The sequence below is a fragment of the Bos taurus genome, chromosome 2 (assembly GCF_002263795.3).
Source record: "Bos taurus isolate L1 Dominette 01449 registration number 42190680 breed Hereford chromosome 2, ARS-UCD2.0, whole genome shotgun sequence".
NCBI lineage: Eukaryota > Metazoa > Chordata > Mammalia > Artiodactyla > Bovidae > Bos > Bos taurus.
The window spans coordinates 133,695,171-133,714,010 of NC_037329.1; the positions used below are offsets into that span (position 1 = coordinate 133,695,171).

Sequence of the window (18,840 nt, forward strand, 5' to 3'; positions counted from 1 at the left end):
GGTGACTTGCAACTGTTTTTATATGTGTTTTTATATGTGAGGTTTAAGTGAGATAATGGTGTTGATATCCTTACCACTGTGGTGACTTGCAACTGTTTTTGTATGTGTTACACACACACACATGCACATATATATTTATATCAATTCAGTTCAGTCGCTCAGTCATGTCCGACTCTTTGCGACCTCATGGACAGCAGCACACCAGGCCTCCCTGTCCATCACCAGCTCCCGGATCTTGCTCAGACTCATGTCCAGCAAATCGGTGATGCCATCCAACCATCCCATCCTCTATTGTCCCCTTTTCCTCCTGCTGTCAATCTCTCCCAGCATCAGGGTCTTTTCAAATGAGTCAGTTCTTTGTATCAGGTGGCCAAAGTATAGGAGTTTCACCTTCAGCATCAGTCCTTCCAATGAATATTCAGGACTGATCTCCTTTAGGATGGACTGGTTTGATTTCCTTGCAGTCCAAGGGACTCTCAAGAGTCTTCTCCAACACCATAGTTCAAAAGCATCAATTCTTCGGTGCTCAGCTTTCTTTATAGTCCAACTCTCACATCCATACATGACCACTGGAAAAATTATAGCTTTGACTAGATGGACCTTTGTTGGGAAAGTAATGTCTCTACTTTTCAATATGCTGTCTAGGTTGGTCATAACTTTTCTTCCAAGGAGCAAACGTCTTTTAATTTCATGGCTGCAGTCACCATCTGCAGTGATTTTGGAGCCCCAAAAAATAAAGTCTGTCACTGTTTCCACTGTTTCCCCATCTATTGGCCATGAAGTGATGGGACCAGATGCCATGACCTTAGTTTTCTGAATGTTGAGTTTTAAGCCAACTTTTTCACTCTCCTTTTTCAGTTTCATCAAGAGATTCTTTAGTTCTTTATCCGTATATGTTATTATTCAGAAAACACTGAAAGGCGTGTAAAAGAACAAAAACCGTCAGCTGACCTTTGGGATGTTCTTACAGAATTTTCCCCCATGTATATACGTGTGGACAGAGCCACAGACCAAAGATGAATACTTGAAAAGTGGGATTTTATAGTTGTATTAATTTTTAATTGAAGTATAGTTGATGTGCAGTATTACATAAGTTACAGATGTACAGACAGTGATTCACAATTTTTAAAGTTTATGGTTCCTACACAATATTGGCTGTATCCCCTGGCTGTACAATGTCTCCTTATATACACAGTAGGGCACCTGTGGCCCCCTGCCTGCGTCTCGTCCCTCCCCTCTGCTCTCTCCCCCACTGGTAGCCACCAGTTTGTTCTCTGTATCTGTGAATCTGTTTATTTTTTGTTATATTCACTAGTCTCAGTTTTTAGATCCCACGTACAAATGATATGGTTTTATAGTGTTTCACAGTGGTGCCCTTTCCCTTCAGTGATAACTGGAGGACCTCCTTCGTGCCAATAAAGATGTGTGTGTTATCCTCAGGATTTCTTGAGTATGACTTCTTATGGACATGTCATGACTTAAGCAGTCAATCCCCAGTTGCTGGACACGGAGGTGACGCCTCTCATCTGAGCTATGCTGGAAGGTGCAGGGCAGGTTGTGGACCAAGGAAGCCTCTGGCTGGCTGAAAACTCTGCAGTTACGAAATAGCCATCGGGGAAGTCACCAAGGCTGACATGGTGACTTCTGCGGCGAGTCATTTCAAACTTGCGTTCAGGACAATTAGGGAGCCGGTCCTGTCATCAGGGTCTGGGATGAGTTCAGACGCATTCCTCCTTTTCATGGCCCTGGAAGAGGCAGGCCTCCGGGAAGAAGGGCTTTGACTCATTCCTTGCTGGCTAACCTCCCGCGAGGCGGCCCCATGACTGGGGTGTCTGTTTCAGGAGAAACAGGACCACGAGGCCACAGAGGACCTGCCTCCTCTGAGTGCTTTCCCTGGCAAGTGAAAAGCTGTTTGCAAACCAGAAATCGGAGGTGGGTTATGTGGGAATTTACCCAGCTCATCTCTTAATGGGAGCAAAGCAAGCCAGTGGAGGAGACAGGAGGGTCCCCACGGGGTGAAGACGCCCCTGTCCTGCCCCATCTTGCTCCTGGAACTCCCAGGGCCTCCCTGGCAACAACCCACACCCTGCAGCTGCAGGGTCCTTGCTCATCCTGAGGTCGATGTGGACATTGCAGTGTCCAGGCAGGACCTGGCTTAAGGTTTCGGACCTAAGATTGCCAGGCCCTGGGACAAGGGAAAGAATCTAGCTTTTCCTCTCCAAGCCTCAGTTTCTCCATCTGTAAAAGCAGAATGAGAGTCTTTCCTCAGATTGGTGAGGTTTGGAGAGAATGAGGTGATGCATGTGAAATGATGCCTGGCCCATAGACTAGTTCTACTGGGACGGATCTGAGGAGGACAGCATGAGGAATGAGCGAGATGAGAGAAGTGCCTGTTGGTTCTTGGGGTCAGAGGCCTGTCTCTTCGGGCAGAGATGGATGCGTTGCATCATGCAGCCGGGCACTTTGTAGAGCTTTCTGACAACCAGAACAGGGAAGCCTGGGAGGCCATCTCTGACAGAGGGCGACAGGCTTTCAAGTGACTGCAAAGAGCCACCCACCTCTGTCAGGCTCCCTTCCAGGAACGTAACAGTGTTTCATTTAGCCCCTACCACAGCCTCATAGGGGCTCCTCCAAACGGCTCGGTGGGTAAAGAATCTACCTTCAATGCCGGAGCTGCAGGAGATGTGGGTTCGATCCCTGGATTCGAAAGATCTCCTGGAGGAGGAAATGGGAACCCAGTTCAATATTCTTGTTTGGAAAAATCCCGTGGATGGAGGAGCCTGGTGGGTTACAGTCCATGGGGTTGCAAAGAGTCGGACAGACTGAGCACGCACAGCGCACAACGTGACCCAACGGGGCAGAAGCATCGTAGCTGCTTTATAGACAGAGAAACTGAGGCTCAGAGGGCCCGCACCACACATCCAGGAAGGGGCCATCTCATTAAGCTCAGGGCTTGAAATCGCGTAGGGCGCATCAGAGAGAGGGCCCTGCATCCTCGGGGCTGGACTTCCGGCTGCACTGGCAGAGGGCAAGTGGCCTGGGGCTGGGGTGACAGGGCCTGGCTTCTCCCTTCCAAGGAGATAGATGGTTTCCTTCCCTTCCTTAAGGAGCCCTCACTTCCTGCCATGAGGGAGACAAGGAATTAGTGGGAATGCTACGGACAAATGAATCTACAGTGGGGAAGAGTGAGAAGAGGTCCCTACCTACCCTGGTTTCGAGGGTGCAGAGCGGTTCTAGGGGAAGTGTTACCCTTAAAATAAAAAAGCACTGATTACGCTAAATATGTTTATGGAAGTAGAGTTGATTGTCAAGATTGTGTTAGTTTCAGGTATCCAGAAAAGTGATTTTTTGATATATTTTTTCAGATGATTTTCTATTGTAGGTTTTTACAAGATATTGAATATAGTTCCCTATGTTATACAGTAAATCCTAGTGTTGATCTCTGACTGTACTAAATATTGGACTTGCCTGGTCAACCCTGAATATTCATTGGAAGGACTGGTGCTGAAGCTGAAGCTCCAATGACTAATTGGAAAAGACCCTGACGCTGGGAAAGATTGAGGGCAGGAGGAGGAGGGAGCGACAGAAGATGAGAAGGTTGGATGGCATGATCAACTCAACGGACATGAGTTTGAGCAAACCCTGGGAGATAGTGAAGGACAGGGAAGCCTGGCGCACTGCAGTCCATGGGGTCACAAAGAGTCAGACACGACTGAGTGATGGAACAAGGAAACAGCTGGTGGCCCAGCGGTAAAGAACCCGCCCACCAGTGCAGGAGACTCAGGAGATGGGGTTCAAGCTCTGGGTCGGGAAGATCCACTGGAGAAGAAAATGGCAACCCACTGCAGTATCCTTGTCTGGGAAATCCCATGGATGGAGGAGCCTGGCGGGTTACAGTCCATGGGGTTGCAGAGAGTTGGACACAACTTAGTGACCAAACAATAAGACAATTAGCTGGGATTTGGAGCAGTCTGAATTCTCATATGCTGCTGCTGGGGGTATACATTTAGATGGCCAACTTGGAAAACTGTCTGGCTGTATCTACTAACTCTAAACATACACAACCCCTGCCACACAGCAATCCCATCCCCCAGTTTCTACTCAAGAAGAGCAAATGCTTATGTTCACCTAAAGACAGAGATGAGAAGGCTCTTGGCAGCTTTACTTCAAATAGCCCCAAACTAGAAAACACCCGCATGTCCACCGTGGTAGAATGGAGAAATACACTGTGATGTGTTCATAGCACGTGATGTGACCCAGCAAAGCAGCACAAACTGCGTGGATGGGTCTCCCACAGATGAGACTGAGCGAAAGAAGTGAAAAAACATACTGTCCAATTCTGTTGTCCATGAGGCTAGAAGGGAATCCATGGTGAGAAACGTCAGAGCCCAATCACCTTTGGGAGGTGTCACTGGAAGGGGTCACCAGGGAGATTTCTGTTTGCGGGAAATAAACTGGGTGTGGAGTACCCTAGGGTGTGCATGTGTAGGAATTCATTGAGCTGTACACATATTTGTTGAATGTACATCATTCCTTAATGCAAGGTCGAAACAAGACAGCAAATGAAGAAGTGCTGCTACAGCCAGGATCTGGAGGATAAGTGAGAGCTAGCCCGCGAGAAGGGGACTGGTGTCCCTGGAGGCGGGACCAGCGTGTGTAAAGACCCGGACGTGGGAGCGTGCGGTGTTGCTTCGCATCGCGGCTCTGGGCTCGTCTGACGATGCCCCTGCCGGTCGCTTCTCCGTGCCCGGTTCTACTCACTTGAAGGCCAACACCATGGAATAGGATGGTAGAAATCACTTCAGGGGCTCACTTCTCAGATCAATGCTTGAATGTTCCATCTTTGGGTGGTCGAGGAAGAGGCTAGAGCAGGAGCAGAATGGATGGGGCTTGGAGTTCAAAGTTGGGTTCAGAGTTCAACTGTGCTGTGAATTGTGTGTTTTGGGATAGGCTCTTTACCCCCTGAGCCTTGGGCTCCCCATCTGTAAGAAGGGTCTTTAACATGCAGAGGTTTAGTGATCGAGTCAGGGTAAAGAAGATACTGGGCTTCCCAGGTAGTAAAGAACCCACCTGCCAACACAGGAGACATGAGATATGAGTTTGATCCCTGGGTGAGGCAACCCACTCTAGTAATCTTGCCTGGAGAATCCCCATGGATGGAGGAGCCTGGCAGGCTACGGTCCATGTGGTTGCAAAGAATCGGACACAAATGAAGTGACTTGGCACCCATGCAAAGAAGATGTTTAACAGGCGCAGTCATTTGGAAATGATGGAAGAAGGCCTAAAAGCAAGGGCCTATCCAAATTTGTGGCTCCCCCTAGAATGATCCAGCATGGCCCTGGTTAGGCTTCTGCAACCCTCAGCCTTTACTTCCTGTCACATGGAGCTCAAAGACCCCCCGCCCCCAGAACGGTTCCTGGCAGGGGGTTGAGGAATGTTAATTCATGATAACTGGCACTTAAAGCATGCCAGGCACTGCTCTCAGCCATGTGGACTTGTTTCGTCCTCACGGTAACCCCATAAACTGCTACCATCCCATTTTACAGAGGTAGAAACTGAGACACAGAACAGGTGAGTAACTTGCCCACAGCCACACAGTGATCGACTGAGCCTGGCCCTGCACGCCCTGCCTGTAACCACACTGCCATACCGCCCGGCTGGCCTGCATGAGAGAGGCCTGGAGAAGGCCCTGGGAGCAACCAGAGTTCTGCTGACCAAGAAGAGGGCTGTCTGGGCAGCCAGTGGGACACTCTGGCGCCCTGACGTCGGTGAAACCCACGCCCTTTTCGAGGAAGGCAAACCCACCCAGAATAATTGTTGAGCCAACAGGTAGCTTAAGCCGCCTGTAAGCCTGGAGGTGCCCAGGAGGGATGAGGCTGGGCAGCGTGCCGTGGCTGCTGGGATGGGCGAGAGTCACCCTTTCTGCCAGCTCTTTTTTTTTTCTGGCTGTTGTTATTGTCATTATTGTTTGGGGGGAGGAGAGATGGGCCCTCTCAAGAATTTGCCTGTGCCTTTTAAAGGATTAATTTCCACCTGGAGCTCCATGTGGGACTAATAGCCACTCCCTTTTCTCCGTGCAGCCCTGTTTTACTGCTGTCTTTCATTTCGCCGTGAAGACACCTGATGGGAATGTTCTAGAAACTGCAGCCTGGGGGTGGGAATGGGGGATGCAAGGGAGAGGGCAGTTCATTCTTCCTGGCAACAGAACTGGGCTCAGATGACGGGGAAGGCCACTGGGTGTGGGATCGTGGGAGAGGCTTATTTTTTGCCCTGCTTCTTGAGACATTTATGGGCTTTTCACACTGGCATAAGCAAAAAGAATGAAAAAGAAATAATGGTGATAATAGCTAACATTTTACTGAGCATTTACTGCGTGCTGGCTTTATATGCATTAAGTCATTTAACCCTTAACCACCCTCCCAGGGAGAGATTCTTTTTTTTTTTTAAGTCTTTATTGAATTTTTGTTATAATATTGCTCACTTTATGTTTTGCTTTTGTGGCCCAAGGCATGTGGGATCTTAACTCCCTTATTAGGGACTGAGCCTGCACCCCCTGCCCTGGAAGGTGAAGTCTTCACCTCTGGGCCACCAGGAAAGTCCCCAGGTAGATATTTTTATTAGGCCCATTTCCAGATGAGGAATTGATGTGCAGAAAAGTAAATAAGGTAATGCAAAATTCAAACTACCAAATTTTAGAAGAGGTTGGCAATAGAAAGGAAGGTCCTACGGATGCTATAATGTGAATTTGAAAAACACGATACTTGGTGAAAGAAGCCAGGCGAGAGGGATCACACATTGTACGATTCCATCTATAGGAAATGTCCATAAAAGGCGAATCTACAGAGAGGGAGAGACAATCACGGTTGCCTGGGGCGGGAGGCGGAAACAGTAACAGTAAAAGAGACCTTACTGGGAGGGATGACATCTTCTGAAACTGATTTATAGTGGCGGTTGTACAATTTGGTTAATGTACTAAAAACCATTGAAATGGGTGGATTACATGATATGTAAAAAATGCCTCAATAAAGTTATCAGACAAAGAAATGTAATTAAAATGTGAAACCCTAATATGTATTGAATACCTCTTAGGTACTTTACAGGGATTTTTTTCCAGTGCCAACAGCTCGTCCAGTTGTTTACCTAAACTCATCCTTGTTGACCACCTGTCACGTGCCAGGCATCATGCTGGGATATGGAGGTTCAGTGCTGAACTTGACCTAGTATTGGCGCAAGACCCTTGGCCTGATGGAAGGTATGGAGTAGCAACTGTTGGGGGTGAGGTGTTGTCTGTCTCCACGAGCTCCCCCAGGGTTTCTGGAGCTCTTGCATTGTTCTCGGCTGTTTCCCCAGAATTAGCGCAAGGTCTGTGCTGAAGCAGGAGGTCAGTAAATGATCTTGGACTGTTTGGGTCTCTCCAGGCCCAGAACAGAGTTAGGTGCCCCCACCCCACCTAGCCCCTCCAGGAGGGCTTCACACCCTGATTCCAGGGCATTGTGGTTAGCAGGACAGATCTGTCTGAGAAAAGGTGGCAGGGAACTGCTCCCAAGGTGTGGCTTCTTAACCCTTTCTGTGGGTTAAGGCCCTTTGGGCATCTGGGGAAGCCTGTGAATCCATCTCATAATAATTTTTAAAATATTGCATTCAGACACCAGTAACAATTTTACTAAAATACAACTATCAAAATACTAAAGAAATTTGTGATATAGTAACATGTTTATTAATACATTAAGTAAGATTTACTGGTGAATTGAATATGATATTAAGAGTATGGTAGCTTAAATGATACTTTGAGATATATAAAAACTGAAGGTGATCTGAAAATACCTGTGATTTCTTTTTTTTTTTTTCACAGGGGAAAGCGCGAACGCAGTCCCCCACTACCACAAATTATGCAGTCGAGTTTCCCACATTTGGGGAAATCGCAGGGGTCAGCACATCCGGAGTGCAATGGATAAGCCTCGCCCTGGGAAAACCACCTTCGTGATCATGGTATCTCCCCTGCCAGGTGAAAATACCCGTGATTTCTATTAGTAATAACATCACAGGGACTTCTTGTTGCCTGCATTCATGATCAAAGGAAATACTAAATAGCATTCAGGCAAAGAGTTGGACATGACTGAGCGACTGAACTGATTCAGGTACTGTGAAGTGAAGCTCGCTCAGTCGTGTCCGACTTTTTGCGACCCCATGGACTATAGCCTATCATGCTCATCCATCTGTGGGATTCTCCTGGCAAGAATACTGGAGTGGGTTGCCATTTCCTTCTCCAGGAGATCTTCCCAAGCCAGGGATCGAATCCGGGTCTCCCACATTGCAGGCAGATGCTTTACCAGATTCAGGTACTAGTGAAAATAAAAATGTAACTTTTGTCTATATCATGGACTTTGCAGAAGTCTATCCTTAGCAATCCCCACCCCACCCTGGGGAATCCGTGAACTCCTGCTGTAAGGCAAACAGCTTTGATTCTTTAGGTTAGATAAACAAGAAAATTACCAAGAGAGGAGAGAACAAAGACCAAAGAGCAGTGATCACATCTGGTTGGGTAAGGCAAAGAAAGATTTTAAGACAGGTGAGTTTCTGCTGGGGGTGTTGGAAAGGTGAGCCTATGTTTGGAATGGAGCAAGGAGCTGGGGTTGAGGGAAGGAAACCTGGGGTTTGCTCTTGTGACTGAATCAAAAATAGCCAACTAACATCACAGCCACGACCTCACCCCAGAGCATGCCCGTGTTTCCTTTATGTCTCTTCTGTCACTGAGAACACAAAGCCTTTGTCCCTCTGAGAAAGGGTACCTGCCCTCAAGCTTACACACAAAGAGAGAGAACAAACACATTAAGTTAATAGGACAAAAATTTAATTGCAATTCAAAAAATGCAGCCGAAAGAATGTGGAACATGCCACGTATCTGGTTAAATGCATACACTGCCAGCCCCAGGCGTTCAAATGTGGGGGTCACCTCCCTCTGAGGTTTCGACTGGGGAAATGGACAAGAGGCCAGCCGCATCGTGTAGGCAGGTTACAGTGTGTGTTTAGGGGTGGATCACTGCTCCACTGGTCTCAGCGACCTCTGTAATATTGGGATAACAAGTATGGCACCTGATACATACTTAGCATTCAATAATGGGAACTATTATCAGTATTCAAAAAATAATCAGAGATGTGTGCAAACTGGTTTAAGAGACACCAGGCTTCCCTGGTGGCTCAGTGGTAAAGCATCTGCCTGCAGTGCAGGAGAGGGGTTCGATACCTGGGAGGGGAAGATCCCCTGGAGGAGGGAGGGGCAACCCATTCCAGTATCCTTGTCTGCAGAATCCCATGGACAGAGGAGCCTGGCAGGCTACAGTCCGTGGGGTCGCAAAAAGTCAGAGACGACTTAACGACCAACACCTTAAGAGACACCAGGAGACTGGAGAACTTGTCTTTTTAGGGTGGTAAATCTGAAAACAGGTTTGAGTGAATAAATGAATGCCTCTTTGGGTCGGCGCCGCCCTCTAGATCTGTTCTGCCCTCAAGTGCCCCCCACGCGGTTGATGAAATGGACCCCCACTCTGGGGCCAGCTGCATCTCCGCCTGTGCGGTGGTGGGGAGGTGATCATTCGGGGCCGGGGAGTGGTAGCAGCCCAGGCTGAGCTTGCAGGTATCATGTGCCGGAGGATCTCAGCTCAGTTTCCCTACGCAGGTCCCCAGCATCCGCGCGGTCGTCTTTGGGCCCGAGGACCAGCCGGCTCGGTATAGCCTAGGCCTATCTCGGGACGAGAGGCTGGGGTAAGCGGTGGAGGAGCCCTCCTGGGTCCACTGCGTGGGCGACGTGCCGGTGCAAGCGCCGCCTCATCCGGGGAAGGTCGATTGAGGCCGCGCCACGCTGGACTGGGGGTGGGTGCGAATGCACCTTCGGATGCTTTGGTCCCCAGCCCTTCTGGACCGAGGTCCCCCTCACTCCGCAGGAATGGGGGACCGCGGGATCTGGGGTGGTTGGAAGAAAAGGGTAGCCTCCTTGGCAAAGACCGCGGGGGAGGAGACTCCCTGGAGGGGGAAGCGAGCGCTGCCGAGGCCGCCGGTCCCTTTAAGAGGCCGGGCTGGCTCTGCGGCGATCCCACCTGACCGCATGCCTGGTGCAGTTCTGCTGGCCGTGTCCCCGGGAGAAGGATCGGAGCCGGGCCGGGCCACAGGACCCGGCGCAGGGGAGGGAGGGGTCCAGTCCGGAGCTGGGCGGGGCCTCCGGTTCTCGGAGCGCCGCAGTGGAAGGCGCGGTGGGCGGGACGAGACCGGGGTGGGCGGGGCCTCCAGCTCCGGGAGCGCCGCAGTGGTGGGCTGGGCGGGGCCTGGGGCGGGGCCTCCGGCTCCGGGAGCGCCGCAGAGGAAGGCGCGGTGGGCGGGGCGAGACCTGGGGGCAGGGCCTCCGGCTCCGGGAGCGCCGCAGAGGAAGGCGCGGTGGGCGGGGCGCGGCCGGGGGCGGGGCCTAGGTCTGCAGTGGGCGGGGCCCGCCGCAGAGGGGCAGTGCCCGCGGAGAGTCCTCTGAGCGCGGCTGCCGCGGCGCTTCCACAGTGTCTCCGACAGCCCCCGGCGCCGGGACTTGGACCCTCGCCGCCCCTTGCGAGCCGCCGCGGCCTCCACTGCTGCCCGAGTCCCTTCCCTCGCCGCGGCGCCCACACCCGGGGACGGCCCGGCTCGCCGACATCGCGGAGGCCGCGTCTGGCGCGCATCTGGAACCGCCCGGCCAGCCGCGCTGGATCCCGCGTCCGCCCTGTCCCGGCCGCGCCGGGAGCCCTGCCCGGAGCTGGAGCCGCACCTAGAGCCGCGGGCCCTGGGCCCTGAGCCGCGCGGCCGGCGCATGGTGAACTCGCTGCTGTTCGGAGAGATGGCCTTGGCCTTCGGCTGCCCGCCGGGTGGCGGCGGCGGCGGACCTGGGGGCTGCCCCGGCGGGGGCGGCAGCGGCGGCGGGGCCGGGCCCGGGCCGTCGCCGGTGACGGCGGCGCTGCGGGACGACCTGGGCTCCAACATCCACCTACTCAAGGGGCTCAACGTGCGCTTCCGCTGCTTCCTGGCCAAGGTGCACGAACTGGAGCGGCGCAACCGGCTGCTGGAGAAGCAGCTGGAGCAGCAGCAGAGCGAGCGCGAGCGGCGGCTGCGCTACAAGACCTTCTCCCGCGAGCAGGCCGTGCAGACCGGGCCGGAGCTGCTGCGGCCCCCCGCGCCCGGCGGCGGGCCGGGCAGCGGCGCGGCGGCCGGCGCCAACGCCAACCACGCCGCGGCCCTGGGCGGCCTGCCTCCCGGTGGCGGCTCGCACCCGCAGTACTACGGCCGCCTGCCCGGGACCATCTGGAGCTACACGCAGGTGCGGCGCACGGGCGGCGGCGGCGTGGAGACCGTGCAGGGCCCCGGAGTGTCGTGGGTGCATCCCGACGGCGTGGGCGTGCAGATCGACACCATCACGCCCGAGATCCGCGCGCTCTACAACGTGCTCGCCAAGGTGAAGCGCGAGCGCGACGAGTACAAGCGGAGGTGAGTGGGACCCCGCCCTGCCCCCCCGCACTCCCTGGTGGGGGGTTGGGGGTCGTTCGGGTCTGGCGGCCCCGGAATGTGTGCGTTCCGGAGGGGCCGGGGTAGGGGGTGGGCGGCCAGCTGGTCCTAGCAGGTGGGGCTGGAAGCTGTGTTTGCAGACTTGGAAAACTCGGTTTTCTAGTTCCGAGGATGGGGACCGGCGCTGACTACCGTGGGGGACACCTCCGCTCCGTCACCGGACCAGGCACATTGTTTTCTAGGTGACATAATGACCGTAGGTGTTTTATGTGATGTCACCTAATCCTCATGGCAACACAAAGTGTGGGGCATTCTTATCCTAGCTTTGTTGATGAGAAAACCGAGGCACGGATGCTAGTGACTTGCCTAAGGGGTCTTGGCTAATAGGTGGTGAAGCTGGGATGTGAGATACTCCTGGCCAGTCTGTCTTCCAACTTAGGTGTTTTCCCCAAGGATGTACAAAGTGGGCTCCCCTCTGTCAATGGGTGAAAAGAAACAACTCTTAAGTAATCCACTAAATTTCTATTTTTCCTTGAATTTAAAAAAAAATCAAGTGTTTCAGAGTGCTTGGGTCTGTGCACTGAGGCCAGGGTCCGCTGTCTTGCTCCAGCTCTCTCGTGTCCGGTTGGCTGGACTGGATAACAAGACCTACATCAGACTGGCCACGAGTTTTAGAAACACCTCCCTTCACCTCTCTTCTCCCTACCCTGAATTCTCATGGTTTTTTTTGGACCCCCAAGAAACTCAGCCCTAAAGACTGAGTTATCTACACAAGCAAAGATAACCTTAGGCTGGAAGCCTGGACAGTGAATGGACCCAGACCACCAGATCTGGCTGGAGTGCGGCACAGACTGCCTGCTGAACTGGCTAGCACATTTCTGCCCAGCCTGGATTCCCAGCTGGGAAACTGACATTGTCTCCTTCCCGCAACCTGGCCGTCAGTTTTACCTAATCGGCCTACTGATAAGAGGAGAGGGGTTTGTCTGTAGCGTCTCAGGAAGGGAGCAGGGCCCTTTGCTGTCCCAGGCATGGGCATCTCTGCGTTGGGAACTGTGGCTCTGATCCCCAGGGCTTGGAGGATGCCCTGAGAAGCGTCTTTCCTTCCGCTCCTGTGTCCTAGTGCTCACGAGAGCACAGACAGCTGGCCATGGGTCTCCTCCCTTTTCGTCTCACCTGGGCGGGCTGGCCACTGGGCAGGATTCAAGTGCCACCTCCAGCACCTGCCAGTGAGAACCTCTGGCTGAACTGAGTGGTCACTGAACTACTTGGAAGCCTGTTTACTCATCAGAGAAATGGGAATGATAAAATCCACCCACAGCTGTATAAGGGGCGAGTAGGCCGGTGATGCCTTTTGGAAGGTATGAAGTAATCAGATTGACGTTATTAAAGATGAGAGACTCTTTGTCAAGCTGTAAGGGGGCAGTTTTGCCCAGAGTCTCCAGTCTCCTATGCAGAGCCTGGCTTCCTGGGGAAATGTCTTGGACCCCAGGGGGAGACAAGCTACTCTCCTGGGCTGGTTGTCTCTCTGCAGGACTCGAGAATGGCCTGGTGCCTCGCCATGGGGAGGCCACCCCTCTGCCCTGTGTGGGCTGCTTTGTTGGGGTGGGGCAGGGAAACAGGCGCTTGCTCTTGATGGTGAAACTGGGAGGGCCCTTTGGTCTGCCACTGCCGATGGTGTCGTCATGCCCCAGGCTTGCGGGGTGTTTGTTTTATTGTGTGTGTGTGTGTGCGCACTTTTTGGACCTGGCTACTAAGGAGATGGAAACACTGTGCCCAGTCCTAGAGGGAGATGGATTGGCATTGAGCAATGCCCAGTTCAAGTTGCACCCAGGGTGTGGGGTGTGATGTCAGCTTCTGGTGCTGCCCTGGAATGACATGGGCGCTGCTGAGACAGGTGGAGGGTGAGTGTGTGTCTCTTCCCACCCTTGTAGGGGGCGTGTGCACCTTCTCTTCCCCCCATTTTTTTTTTTTTTTGGTGAATTGGGGAGATGCATCTTTTCTGAAATTGATTCAGGGCTCAAGTGGGATTTTTGCCAGAGCACATCTGCCTCCTCCTTTGAGCGAGCCTCAGTTGCCCTGTCTGTAAAGGAGAGAAGAGGGTGGGCTAGAAGTGTCCCTGAAGCTCCAGGCTGCCTCAGAGATGCCGTAGGCATTCCTTGAATGTTAAATAAAAACTGATGTTTAAAAAAATATCAAATGGTCATGAAAATATGCTCACTCACTTTTGAGTTCTTACTGTTAACTCTTGGAAGTCGACTTAACGTTGATTTGTTGGTTCAGAGTCAAGTTAGAGCCACCCCCGCCTTCTCTTCGTCGGAAGAATATTCTGAGATCAGAAAGCAAACTGCTAAAAGCTGGTCCCGTTTGTAGCTACTAATCTGTGTGAGTCAGGATTTTCCTGATACTCTGTGGCCCAAACCAGAGATAGAATTAAACTGAAGGTGGACCTGTCAACCATAATCCTAGTTCTAAGTGTTAACAGACCAAAATGGGCTCGTCAACCTCAAGGACTGGTGACTGTTTTCTCACTGAGCCTACAATAGATTCATACAAATAATATTCTGTATTTATTTGTTTCTTTATTTGGGTTTCTCATAGGATTTTCTTTTGGGAAGAGGGCAGGCATATGATCAACCTTTTTGAAAAGCGTAAGAAGCACTGGACTAGATGATCTCAAAGAGTCTTCCCAGCCTTGGCAATATGTAAATCTGAGTTTGAACTCCTAGGCCGCTTCTGATCTTATGCTCATAAGAGAATGAGACCAGTGTGTTTACCTGGGCTCTTGGCCACTGAAGGCTTCAGATACTTCCAGGATATCTAGCATGGGGTCCCAAGAGGTGACCAAAAGAAAGAGCCTGTCCTGGGGAAGGAAAGTTTCCAGAGTTTCCCCTGTCCACCTGGAGGAACTCGCTGCCTTGGAGATGCTCTTCTGCCTCTCCAAAGGGCAACCTTGGTTGTGTAGCTCAGTGTTTTCCAAGCTGGGAACTTTTGGGGTTCTGCCTCCATGAACCGCGGCCATAGTCACGTATCACCATCTCTATTATTATTTTTGTAAAATGTTTTAAACAGCTTTGTTGTTGCTGTTCAGTTGCTAAGTCGTTTCTGACTCTGCGACCCCATGGACTGCAGCACGCCAGGCTTCCCTGGCCTTCACTATCTCCTGGCATTTGCTCAGATTCATGTCCATTGAGTCGGTGATGCCATCCAACCATCTCATCCTCTGTCATCCCTTTCTCCTTTTGCCCCTTCAGTCTTTCACAGAATCAGGGTCTTTTCCAATGAGTTGGCTTTTCCCACCGGGTGGCCAAAATATTGGCGCTCCATCTTCAGTCTCAGTCCTTCTAATGAATATTCAGAATTGGTTTCTTTTAGGGTTGACTAGTTTGATCTTGCTCTCCAAGGGACCTGCAAGAGTCTTCTCCAGCACTGCAGTTGAAAGTGTTAATTCTTCAGTGCTCAGGCCTTCTTTATGGTCCAACTCTCATATCCATACATGACTACTGGAAAAACCATAGCTTTGACTAGATGGACCTTTGTCAGCAAAGTGATGTCTCTGCTTTTTAATATGCTGTCTAGGTTTGTCATAGCTTTTCTTCCAAGGAGCAAGTGTCTTTTAATTTCATGACTGCAGTCACCGTCTGCAGTGATTTTGGACCCTAGGAAAATAAAATCTGCCATTGCTTCCACATTTTCCCCTTCTATTTGCCATGAAATGATGGGACCAGAGATGCTGTGATCTTAGTTTTTTGAACGTTAAATTTTCAGCCAGTGTTCGGTTCAGTTCAGTTCAGTCGCTCAGTTGTGTTCAACTCTTTGCGACCCCATGAATCGCAGCACGCCAGGCCTCCCTGTCCATCACCAGCTCCCGGAGTTCACTCAGACTCACGTCCATCGAGTCAGTGATGCCATCCAGCCATCTCAGCCAGCTTTATTGAGGTATAATTTGCATATCGCAAAATTCTCCCGTTTTACACATACAGTTCAATGATTTTTAGTCAATCCATCGAGCTGTGCAACTATCAGCACAGTCCAGTTTTATAACACTCACATCATCTCCAAAAGATCTTTCTTGCACCTCTGCAGTGAATCCGCACTTCTCCTCCAGCCCAGCAGCCACAGACCGGCTTCCTGTCTCTGTAGACTCGTCATATAAACGGGGTCCGGCAGCATGTTGTCGCTTCTGCCTGGCTTCTTTCACTCAGATGATGTTTGTGAGATTCATCCAGGCTGTAGCTTATACCAGCAGTACATCCCTTTGTAATGCTGAATGATATTCTTCCATGTGGGTAGACCACATTTTGTTTATGCACTCACATAGTCAATAAAATGTAAATTTAAAAAGTTACCTTCTGTGTACCAGCGCACATCATCTCGTGTGCGTCATTGGTATAGGATCCATGTTTTGGAAACGCTTACCCAAACCAGAGCCCCTGGCCTGGGATGCCTGGGCTCACCCTGTTCACTCCTGCTTTGATTTCCCCTTGGGCCAATCAGCTCCGAGCTCTTTACCATGCGGGAAGTGTGGTCACTGAAACCGTAGCTGACAAGGTTGTCAAGCGTTGATTTGGAAACCAAAACAAACATCGGCACCCTGTCTCCACATAGTGTCACCGAAATATCCTGTTCTGAGCTTGCAGGCTGGGGGCCTTTCCCTGGGAGATTCCTGCCGAATGTAGCTGAACTTTAGGCAGGCGGAGTGTTTTCAGAATGGGCATCCTAGGGACCCAGACTCCAGTGCCTGGAGTTCTCCAGACCCCACCCTGCTGTGAGGCACTGTGTAACCTAGGGCCAGGCGCTGCTCTTTCTGAGCCGAAGGTCTTCTATACCCAACAGGCTTCCTATAGGCCCTCCCTCCCAGCTCGCTCAGCGTTTCTGTCTGTGACTTGGAGGGTCCAAGTCAGGGCTGCTCTGTCTGCCTCCTGGGAGGGCAGGGGGGCCTTTCTCTGTCCCCGGCCGCCCCCTCTCCCGCCCCAGGCCCAGCATGGTTTGGACCGGGCTGGTTTTGTTCCCAGCCCTTGCACGTTGCTGAGTGTCTGTGCCCCGACTCTGGTCTGCCTGGAGGTCTAGGTTTGTTTTCACTGGAGCTCTGTTTGAGGTCCTGGAGGACCATGGTGATCCTTCAGCCTGGTGGTTTTCAGGTGGGCTCTTTGGAGCCCTGGGATCTGGAGCAGGGTGCTGTGAGGTGATTTGGGGAACAGCTAGGGGCAGACCACCTAGGATTTCGCCCCCATCAACCACAGCAGCTCCATTTTCGTGGCTCTCAAATTGATATTCTGAGGGGAGAGTTGTTTGGAAACCAAGCATTTTACAGTTTAGCAGAAAAGAAAGAAATTGCTGATTCAGCGGAATACTTTCGCTTTAGAGACGGGGAAACTGAGGCCCAGAGGGAGCTGACCCACAAAGACAGGCAGAACGTCCATCTGTCATGGAAAGTTTTGTTTCCTGCCCCGAGGCGATGCCTGCACCATTTGCCTTCTGTCGGGACTTGGCAGAACGCTCTCCACCTTTTTATGTGTCTGCCTTTAAGCATTTTTTAAAAAGCTACTTTCGGGGATGGGAGGGACTTTTGTAACAGCTATTTCTGATCTTGAGCCGGAAGGGGCCGGGCTGTCAGCCCGAATGCAGAGCTCCAGAAAGGGGCTGGGGGGATGCCCGCTGGACTGTCCCTTGTCTTTTTGCCATCACGCCCCAGGCAGGAGGGTGTTGGCCCCCGAGTGCCCCAAAGCCACAAGACTTCCCCAGAAAGCTGCTCAGAGGACTTCTTTCCCCGCACTTCCATTGTTTCTGAAGCCGCTGCAGATACAGCTTCTTTATTTCTGATTGTCCCGGTGGGGGAGGGGGCAGCTTTGGCTGGAGGAAGCATGGATCGAATCCCAGCTCTCCCAGTCTCTGCGTGACTGTGGGCAGTTGCGTGGCCTCTCTGAGCTGACTGGCCCGCTGCTATCTGTGAAAGAGGGAGACTAACTCCCCTAGAGGTCAGAAGGGGGTAAGTCAGCGCCTGGGGTAAGCACATGAGGCAGGCTCCCGGAACATCCCCCATCCCAGAGCACCCCCGCCTCCCACCCCCAGCGATATCTGTTCCTTTCATTTTACAAGGGTTTCTCGGCAAGGCACTGGACGCCGGGCACATCCATTTCAGGACACGTCGTCGCTCTCTGTCCCCTGGAAGGCGCCAGAGATGGTGCTGGGGGCGGAGGGAGAAAGGGCTGCTTCTTTGTCCAGCATCTAAGGAGGCTGTTCTTCCTACTCTTACTGGTTGATTTGTGTCTCCGGAAATCTCCGGTCACCCCCTGCCCTTTCTGCCAGCCTCCTTTAAAAGAAACACACAAACCCCACTCCATTTAGCTCCTTCGTCTTCCAGCATCTCTTGGTTTGGCTGGCAGGCTCTCTGGGGACAAATTTGGGAGGGATTTTCAGAGCCTTACGCTAGAAGGAAGGGAATGAGGTCCCAGAAAAGTAAAGGAAGCAGGAAGCAGGGAGACAGCTGACGCTAAAGATTCCTTCTCCCAGGAATTCGAGGCGGGGCTTTTTCCTTGGCCACCGGATGCGGAGCCACACACTCACACACACACACACACACACACACACACACACACGCGTGCGCACACGCTCATGTACACATGCGCCGTCAGGCTCTCTCTCCAAGCCCGTGCCTGCATCTCCACACGTGTCAGGATTTGAAGGACACAGAAGGGTAGACAGAGAGCTTGCACACGTCCTTTGCCGCCAGGAGATGAGTGGACTTCCAGGGGAATTCATCTGAACCGTGCCACGAGTCAGTGACAGCGGAGGCTGTGGGCGTTGCCTGCAGAGTCCTGGCTTTTGATCCTGTCAATGCGCTGCGGCCGGGCGCTCGGGTTATTTCCCAGGTCACAGATGGCTGCAGGCGCACGGCAGGGAGGGAGGCAGCCCTGTCGTTCCCTGGGCTCTCCCCTGACCTTCCGTCAGGCATTCCTGAGCGCCCACTGCCTCCCCTGGCACAGCACCCTCCACCCTGAACGTAGCTACCCTAACCCTAACCCTTCCTTCGACTGTAAGCTCTGTGGGGGCCGGCTCCGGGTCTGCCTTCTTCATCTTGTACACACAGAGCCAAGCCAGGTTCTGGCCGGCGTCCGAGCTGAGCAAGTACTTGTGCAGTGAGGGAGGCTCTGTGTGCCTGGCTGCTGCGTGCTGGCAGGCCCCAGTAGGCCTGCGTGGCCATGGGTGACCGACACACGTGGACTCTACATCTGGCCGGCCTGCGGCTTGTTGAGCGAAAGGTCTGGATCTGGAGTCGGGAGACCAGGACTCTGGTCCTGACACATCATTCCAACAAGTTTGAAT

General features: G+C 52.3%; 1 protein-coding gene and 1 non-coding gene across 3 annotated transcripts in view; one reads left to right on the top strand and one right to left on the bottom strand.

Annotated features, from left to right (window-relative positions):
- Positions 1–7,849: 7,849 nt before the first annotated feature.
- LOC112443636 (U1 spliceosomal RNA) lies at positions 7,850–8,013 on the bottom strand. Its single transcript, XR_003032038.1, has one exon. It is a non-coding gene; the product is annotated as a U1 spliceosomal RNA (small nuclear RNA).
- Positions 8,014–10,538: 2,525 nt separating this feature from the next.
- Positions 10,539–18,840, top strand: part of IFFO2 (intermediate filament family orphan 2) — a 49,589-nt gene continuing 41,287 nt past the window's right edge. For both annotated transcript variants that reach the window (XM_024983234.2, XM_024983237.2), the window contains exon 1: positions 10,539–11,499. In XM_024983234.2, coding sequence (XP_024839002.1) covers positions 10,829–11,499 — 671 coding nt within the window. In that variant the 5' untranslated portion in view covers positions 10,539–10,828. The remainder of the gene's footprint in view (positions 11,500–18,840) is intronic.